The sequence below is a fragment of the Zea mays genome, chromosome 6 (assembly GCF_902167145.1).
Source record: "Zea mays cultivar B73 chromosome 6, Zm-B73-REFERENCE-NAM-5.0, whole genome shotgun sequence".
Taxonomy (NCBI): domain Eukaryota; kingdom Viridiplantae; phylum Streptophyta; class Magnoliopsida; order Poales; family Poaceae; genus Zea; species Zea mays.
This window is the reverse complement of record NC_050101.1, coordinates 102,314,695-102,323,565: the sequence shown is the minus strand read 5'-3', so window position 1 is coordinate 102,323,565 and position 8,871 is coordinate 102,314,695. Positions and strand designations below refer to the sequence as shown.

At 40.4% G+C, this 8,871-nt stretch overlaps 1 protein-coding gene across 1 annotated transcript; it reads right to left on the bottom strand.

Annotated features, from left to right (window-relative positions):
- Window positions 1-810: 810 nt before the first annotated feature.
- Window positions 811-6,784, bottom strand: LOC103629647 (twinkle homolog protein, chloroplastic/mitochondrial). The gene is made up of 21 exons (XM_008650737.3): window positions 6,266-6,784; window positions 5,604-5,734; window positions 5,254-5,309; window positions 5,089-5,146; window positions 4,878-5,021; window positions 4,641-4,724; window positions 4,485-4,565; window positions 4,332-4,397; window positions 4,107-4,220; window positions 3,921-3,968; window positions 3,747-3,832; window positions 3,588-3,648; window positions 3,290-3,472; window positions 2,770-2,901; window positions 2,622-2,683; window positions 2,379-2,462; window positions 2,124-2,255; window positions 1,912-2,008; window positions 1,703-1,837; window positions 1,518-1,585; window positions 811-1,401 (listed from the first exon to the last, which is right to left on the bottom strand). Exons 1-21 carry the CDS (start codon window positions 6,690-6,692, stop codon window positions 1,266-1,268), a joined length of 2,385 nt encoding a protein of 794 aa, XP_008648959.3. The 5' UTR covers window positions 6,693-6,784; the 3' UTR covers window positions 811-1,265.
- Between the last annotated feature and the right edge of the window lie 2,087 nt (window positions 6,785-8,871).

Genomic DNA, 8,871 nt, shown 5'->3' with positions numbered 1-8,871 from the left:
TATCGCTTATAAATAATCCAAAAAAATATGACTATTATATGGACTACATAGGGTTTGTTTGATTGGCATATGACTGTGAAAAAAATTGTAGTGAGTTATGAACTGTAAAAAAGCTGTTGTGGGCTATGAGGTCTTTAAAAGTAAAAATTGTAAACCACTAAAAACTTTGATATATATTTTTATAGTTCTATCCAAAAGCCACTAAAAGCTTGTCCAGACGTACAAACCCTGCGAGAAAGTCGATTTTTAGAGAGAGAAACGACATCATGGATCTAGCGCTTTAATTTGGCTTTTAGGGAGCCAAAGCCAAAAAGAAATCAAACACACCATCAGTGACTAATTCATCTTTTCAATATATTTCCGAAAAGTTCAAACCAAGTGATAATGATTTTATGAAATCATCTAGTGTTGATAGGTAAAAGGCTTGGATTGGTTTAATAATTTTTTTGAAATAACTCAAACCTTTTTTTGCTAAGACCCGCATAAAAATATGCTGCTAATGTTATTAAAGGTAAAACAATAGTAGTATTTATATCATTTGTGGGCAGTGCACGTGAGGGCAACTCTATAATTTTCAAAGATAAAAAAACACCTGACCAATTCAAAACAAAAATAAAAAAAGGAACATAGTTCCAATAAAATAGCAAATGGATTTTGAGAGCATTCGTTCATGCTCATTGTTCCAGCTGCACATCACAACAGGGATCCAGTTACAACAAAACAGAATGACGGAGACGGTCCCCAATTTAAAATGTTCGGCACATGGTCGGTATTGCTTTGCATGGGTCAAACGAGCACCTGAATTCGCAGTTGGGTCACATTAAAGGCATCTTTTTTAAAAAATACGGCCACATTAAAGGCATTGGTTCCTGGTCAGGCGTTGAGAAGGGTGAACATAAAAACCCTTCCAACTGCTACAATTTTTTGGGAAAGCCTGCATGATTAATCGTACTACCTTAGCTGCTAAAGTTTAGCTACTGATATAACCCACCCAAATGTTCATAGATTAGCACCTGGTGTGGCAATTGATTTACATTAATCTTACTACTATACACCACCCCGCCAATGTCTTGTGCGCATCTGAGCAAGTTTAGCTTTCAACTTCATTTGCAGCAGGAATCGGTGAAATCCTGGGGTTTCAAATCCAGTTCAATGAGGTACTGCCTGAGCTCCAGCAGGCCATCCCCAGAAACAATCGTGAAATCTCACTTTCGTTGAATGATACAGATACATCAAATCAGCAGGAACATGTCTTTCTTATGCAGTCACAGACCACTATTCTCACCGTCTTCAGCAGCATGTTGAAATGGCATCTTATATGCCTCTTTGCGTGACTGTTTTGCCGCTTTTGCACTGGGTGCTGTAGTGGCCTTACCAGCATCCTTGAATTCACCAGTAACCCTGTAGGAAAACAAAGGTTAAATTTGATGATTCACCAAGACTGGGTAAAGAAATGTTGGTAAATATAGAATCAAAGCCAATGACAAAAACTTCAATATAGAGCATAAAAAACACACCGGTCATATGTCAGGAAAGCATCTCCTATTTGCCCAACCACTTTATTCCGCACCTTCCTCACACAAACCTGTGATAACAGCCAGGTAGTAGAACAAAGGGGTTGACACACAATTAAATTTCTTCGTAACAAAAATGGATAAACAAATCTCATTGAAGAAAGGGTAAAAATGAGAGCAAAAATAACCTGCACGGTATCAAGGGGGCCAGCATTTGGGTCCCTGTTTCTGTGGATGACAATTCCATTATCACATTTGTTTATAAAATGTGCGCTTCCACTTATGTCGTATATATTTGGTGGGCCTCCATTCCAGTTTTGAAGCTGGTAAAACATCAACTCCAAGTAAGACCTCATTTTATGTTGCCAAGACTGATGTGTCATGCACAATTTAGTACCTGTCTAGGATGTGCAACAAACCATACATGACATGAATGGTGCTGAGCAAAGCGCTTAATCTTGGTCAGAATCTGGCTGACATATTCTGTTTCCGTCCTGTTGTGAGTTGGGAAATGCATAAGTAGAAACTCGGGGGGGGGGGGGGGGGGGGGGGGGGGGGGGGCAAAATAATTATCAGTGAATCTGTAAATGGCCATCATGTAATGCTTACTGGTTTGAGGGGCGCTGATGGTCAAGTTCATTATAAGGATCTATCACCAGACCACGCACTCCATGTCTTAGAACTGCAGCTTTCGCAAGGTCAAGAACCCAATTAATAGATGGAAGGCTATCATCTTCACACCTGTTACAAGAAATCTATAAATACGAAGACATATGCCATCCTTTAAGGGAGCCATAAGAATGGAGAGAAGGTAACTAACTATTGCACTAGAAAGTGAATTGTGATATCAAATTTGATAAATACCGGATAAGATGGAAAGTTTTATTTAACCATTGTTTTCCTGCTTCAAATTCATCAGGAGTCATCCGCTGTGCAGACCCACCATACCTGCACCAACATAAACAAGTATTGCTTTATTGCTTAACCAACTTAGCCATCTTAACCAAATAAACACAGTGAAAATACTAATGATCCTCTAAAAGATAATAATTCTCTTTAGGGATTGCCACCAAGGCAAACTCAAATAGCAATTGCAGACTGACTTACCTAGCATTAAAGAATGGCTTCTGAATGTGCTTCTCTAAGAGTTTCCTAGCATGCTCCTTTACCTAAACACCAAAGGCAAAACTGTTTGGAAATGTCCGATCTCCAATGAGGTTTAGTTAATTAACTGACATATACTACAATGGCTTGCCTTGTTTTCCATTGAGCACAGAACAAATTTCCACCCAGATTGTTTGTTTATATTGCACAATAAAGCATCTATCCACTCGCTTTTACCAGAATTTGGTACTCCAGTAACAACAGTCAATTCACCAGGAACAACCTGAGAAAAAGAGGGGAAAATTGAACAGTGTGGAACATAGCTTATAGGTCATGTAAATCAAAATGTTCAGGTGATACTTAAGGATCACAGAACAAAAGGATGAGGTACTTCTAGTTAAAACTTAACCAGAAAAAAAATGAGGATAGACAGATTCATAGGCAAAAGCAAAGCATGGTACTGAACATATCGACAGTAAATTGAATGAAGTGTCGTATGGTAAAACAAAGCAAACAGATTGCCAAATTCAACTTCCATGAGCAAAGGACCTGTGATGAGGACGCAAAAGCATTGATCTGATAATAAAGAAGGCAAAACCCAACTCTTCTTGGGAATCCATCTTCACCAATAAACAAAGGAATATGGAATAATGCAATGCAACTAAAGTTACCTTGTAAAGATCATCCATAGATTTCCATCCAGTATGAATACCAAGCTCATCACCATGTATTCCAAGAAAGTAATTGTCAATCTCTGGGAAGAACTGTTCGAATGAAAAAAGGCCTCTTATAGGATACAGTTCTGCATCTTCTATAACCTTTCTCAATGCTTGTGGACCTAAAAACATTAGAACCTGTAAGTCAAAAAAAGGTGTTACAAGGGATGATTACATAATGACAAAGGACAAGCCAAGTTCCAGGAACTGATTTCATGAATACGTCAAATAACCCATGCATTCCATAACAAACCTCATTTGCATCTTTGCAAGTATCTGTATCATTCTTCTTCGGCCAATTGACTCTCCAACATCTAATTGCATTAAATCAAATGGTAAAAACGAAAACAAAAAAATGAATGGATACATAACATTTTTTTCACACAACAGTTAAATTTGCTGATGTACAAACCTTTCTTTACCAAGCCGACGAGCAAGTTCCTCAGCCAGAGCCTGACCTGGACGATCATTATCGGTTGCTAATATTATCCTAGATGCCTATTCCCATGTGCCAGAACAAAGTCAGTGAAGTGATCTGCACGCCTCACAAAATAAGTTATGATTGAATTCTGAAGAAAATCTTCACCGAGTCAAGATAGTCTTTGCAGTTCCAAAGATAGCTATACTTCTTATCCTAGCTTTACAGAGAGCATACAAAGGCATCAGGTCAAAGCTTAACAAACTACTGTCCGATGGTGGTACATAAGCAAATATAGATTATCACAGGGACCAGAACTTTTAGCAACATGGGAAAATACAAAATAGTTCTAACCTGTTCTTGGTCTGGAATCTTACTGGACACTTTGGGTGGTGCACCATCTGGCACACTGACACAATTACGATAACCAGCTTCATCCATGGACAGCTTATCAATTTCACCCTCCACCTGAAATGTCAAAAAACAATCAAAATGCAAGCATGGAATCAAATGAGTTGATGCATATTTTCCAAGAAAAAATCACACTATAAAAAAACCAATCGGAGATCATGAACATACAATGATAACATCATGTGCACGCTTTATATCGTCCAGACCATAAAAAATTTTCTCCGTGTTTGCCTCCTGATACATAAGAAAAATGCATATTAATAACAGTAGATCAAAACTTTTATAGGTAAAAGCATAGTAAAAGGGATGAGGACCACAAACCTGTGAAAATGTCTTATCGACTGCCCTGTATTTGCAGCCAACAAGAGCTCCATCACGTCTATAGGTAAAAGCAATGGATATCTGCAAATGATGTGACATATTTATAATCCTATAATAACGGCTGTTTGGCCAATTTAGAACTGCCACAACAGTTACCTTATTATTCCAGTTACGTTGCATGACTTTATTCCTCCGAAGTGTTTCCGCCGAAATCATTCTCGTAGCAAAGTACTCTACAAGCTGTCAAAACCATCGTTTTATAGAATGCCAATGTACAGATCACAGATGCTTTTAGTAGTATACAACAAAAGTAACAGAAACACTACAACCAAATTTTTATATTTTTATAGTTTACAAAATGCCATTTTGATTTAAGTAGCAATAGTTAATTACCTCATCACAGAGTGGCTCAAGATTGAGGTCCTCGTCACTGATTTTTCTATAAACCTTATTTGCTGCCTTCTTAGCTTCAACCTCTTGGTCAGTTTCACTTTCTATGCCACTCTTTCCTTGGGATATGTTGGTAACTCCATCAGCCTGCAGACAAAGAGTGACATCAAGATAGTTTCTTCCAAAAAAAAAATCATTCGGTTCATGCACGTACCTGGACAAAACCTCTCCAGCCACACTTAGACCTAAAACAGTTCCATGTTGCATTTATGCTGAAGAAAATGACATAAGGAACGTGAGATGATAGTTAGATCCTGAAATATATAGCTGAAGGAACAACAGGCCAACAAAATCACATATTCAGGTGTGGACAACTCACCCATCCTTTCGGATGTAGACACTGAGACTCAATTCCTCACTAGATCCACCATTGCACTAGCAAACAGAAGGAAAGTTATACTTCATTATTTGTCACCAGATAACCCGACATCCAAAGCAATGGATCACTAAAAATAAATGATACATCAGTATTGCATGTGAATTGAAATGTTATCTTGACTCACGTAATTTTGAATGGGTGATTTAGAGATGTGTCATTTCTGTGTAACAATTTCTTATCATTCATGTCTTCAATCAGATAGATTACTTGGTTATAAAGCTAAGATATAATTCATGGATAGACAGTAAACTGGAAGCAGCACAAGGTTGTAAAAAACAGATGCTCCATACCTGTGGACACAACATGCGCTGAAAATTTCCAAGTCTCCACTGCTTGGGATTAATACCTTCGTTTTTCAACTTCTGAATGATCTTCCCAAGCCTCTCCTCAGAAGCAGTTGAGTAGTTTTTTGCCGAAAGAACTGTAATGCAAAAACGAATGAACTGTAATGCAAAAAAACACACTAAATGGTTTAAAAACAAAGGTGCTTCTGCATCCAGTTGTTATAAGCAGAATGAAAATAATTAAATTATAAAAAATAGCAGCCTAAGTAGAGGAGAACAGACAGTGAAATTGAGGCCTAGTCAGCGCATATCACCAATTAATTTATATACGTCAAACAGGCTAACACCATTCGACTTAAATTTCTAAAATCATTTGAGCACGTGCATTGATCCGCTCTGCTACAAATTCCAAATCTCCAATTGGAGGAAGTTGCGTTTGAAGCATTTTCCAAATGTGAGCTCGCTCGGGACCATGAAAACTCAACACTTGTCTAGGGTCGAAGATACAACCATTGGCTGCGAAATAAATAAAACATCGACCACGCAAATTACCATACTTCCCCGGGTGCTTAGCTCCTAAGCCAAAGCCACTCAAAGTTCTTTTTATATACTGAAAAACGACAGACACATGGCAACGAGTGCTCCAGAGCTCGGGTACAGCGCATTACCGTTCCTGGAGCACGGGGGGGCGGGGGCCGACCGCCGCGAGTCGGGGGCGCTGCGCACGCAGCAGACCACCTCAGGCCGCCTGGGGACGCGTCCCGGCGAGAAGGAGTGGAGCAGCCGGATGCGGTGCCCCCCTGCGGCGGCCGTCGCAGCTAGACGGCGGCGCGCAGCGAGGAGCGGGCCCGAGTCCCCGCTGGCCGCGGCGGCGGAGGCGGCCATGAGGAGCAGAGAGTGGAGCGACGGCCGCGGGGGCATCACGGGGCACCGGGTAGGGTTCCGGCAGCCTGGTTGGTCAGAGGCGCGGGGACATGGGGCAGGCAGAGCAGGGGAGGAGGGGTTTGGGTGTGGGGGGCTTGGTAAAGAAGAAAGGGAGAGGCGGGGCGGGGGAAGATAGATTGGGTAGGAAGGGGGGTTTAGGGTTTTGTTCATTTCGCCTTCAACGTCGTCGTCGTCCGCCGCGCGTGCGGCGTTCCGGGGTTTCTGCGCCGTGTCTTTAGGGTCGGGTCCCGCTGTTCAGCGACGAATGGTACGAACGTGACAAATGAGGAGCCTTTCACCTGTGTGTTAGACTGAGCAGCTCTAAATGCCTCTAAAAGAATATTCTTTGTTCTTTACAGAACTCTTTAAAACATTCTGTCCTCTATATTTTCTCTATCTCCAATAACGTTCTCTAAATTTGATCTTCTATATCTACAGTAATAATATACTCTATATACTCAATTTTTTAACAAATTAATACAATTAGAACTCATGTACGTAACACAAAAAATAAGTTTTTTTTTATTTTGAAAGTTATATATTTTTCGAAATCATACTAGTACGTAGTTGAAAACCGAATTCTGGAATCTAAAAATATTTTTTATTCATATATTTATTAGGAGAACAATGAACTCAACGATGTTGTATATATTTTTTGGTGCTCGAAACAAAAAATGTTTGTATTTGTCAATAAAGATTCGTTGAATGCTTAAATTAATTTGAAATGTGATGAACAATCAATTTTTGCTTTGTGATGGTGTATCCGTATCGGCTTTACTTCGTGGCTTCCATCGTGACTGCGTATATAGCGCGTGCTTCAGCAACCGCTACATTTAGAGTACTCTGGAGGAGCGCTACAATTTACAGGGTTGTTTCCCGGTTGTTGTTGGAGGGTGAGGGGAAGCCGAGAAACGTTATATTTAATGTTCAGAACCGTATACAGGTCCTTGCTGGAGGCAACCTTAGGCTCCCAAACTCTTACTATGCCAGCTTTAGTGTTGTCTATTACTTCTCTAAGAAAACAATTTTCTCCTTATTTTCAAAAGAGTTCTAGAAAACACCTTGTTTGGTTGTAAATATAGCTCATCCTAAAGTTTCTTCTAAGATATAGAGTCGATGAAGACAAATACATAGAAAATGAGTTATTCCCTCTTTTCTAGGAAGAGCTCTTCAAACAATCTCCCCTTTAGTAGATTTTTTAAAGAGTTGTTGAAGAAGCTCTTGAAAGAGTCCTACCAAAAGAGACCTTATTATTTCACGCTTCCTTATATCCCTTCAAAATTTTAGAAGTCCAAACTACCTCCACCATTGTTGTTGAAAGTCACCTAGAGGGGGTGGATAGGCGAAACCTGAAAATTATAATTCTAAATATAAACTAGATCCCTTGATTAGTGGTTAGAACAAGATTCACAATTACCGGAGTATAAACTTAAGTCCTTTGCTTGCAATGAGTATTGTATTCAGAGTGCGGAATTTAATCAATAACAATACTACTAGGAATGTTGGTGGAGAATAATGCAAGAGGGCTTAGATAAGAAGAGTAACACAAGTTCTTTCTTGCAAGGAGTTGCTTCTCTAAATGTGGTTTTAACTTGAAGCAACACAAAAAGATATTAGCAAAGAGTAGCGCAAGAGAACTTAGAGAGGGAGAGAACAAGCAAATCACAAGCAATAAACACAAGGGACACGGGTGATTTGTTTTACCGAGGTTCGGCCCTTGAAGGCCTAGTCCCCGTTGAGGAGTCCACTAAGGACGGGTCTCTTTCAACCATTTCCCTCTCTCTATCGATCCCAAAGATCGGCGAGCTCTTCTTCTTCTCAAGGATCACTTAAGACCCCGCAAGGATCACCACACACTTAGGTGTCTCTTGCTAGCTTTACAAGCCTCCAAAACTTTGGAGGAAGTTCAATGGGAGTCAAAACTCCACGCACAAATGAACGCAAGATGTAGCACACACTTTCTCTCAATGAATCTCACAAGGCACTAGAGCTAAACTCACACGAGAAGCTTTCTTTTGCTTGCTCTCTCTTTTGTGGCACTTGTGTGGGTTGTAGTGGTCTAAATCTTGTGTATAGGATGGATCAATAAATAGAGGTGGTTGGGAGGGCTTGAATATGTCAACTATATGACTTGGAATGTTGCTTGGGCTCCCACACCTTGAAGTGGCCGGATGGGGTGGTATTTATAGCCACCAACCAAATTGTAGCAGTTGGAGAATGGTGCTGGCGATGGGCGCACCGGACAGTCCGGTGCGCCGCCACGTCACCCTGTCGTTAGGGCTTAGAGCTGGTCGACCGTTAGAGGCTTTGTCCTCATGTGGCACCGGACAGTCCGGTGCCCCTCTGACCT

What these genes read in the sequence shown, in the direction of transcription:
- LOC103629647 (XM_008650737.3), bottom strand. Translation starts at nt 6,692, where the DNA reads ATGAACAAAACCCTAAACCCCCCTTCCTACCCAATCTATCTTCCCCCG. An exon ending in GCAAAGACTATCTTGACTCG is followed by an intron (nt 3,833 to 3,920) that starts GTGAAGATTTTC and finishes ACATGGGAATAG; the next exon opens with GCATCTAGGATAATATTAGC. An exon ending in TGTGCTCAATGGAAAACAAG is followed by an intron (nt 2,684 to 2,769) that starts GCAAGCCATTGT and finishes TTTGGTGTTTAG; the next exon opens with GTAAAGGAGCATGCTAGGAA.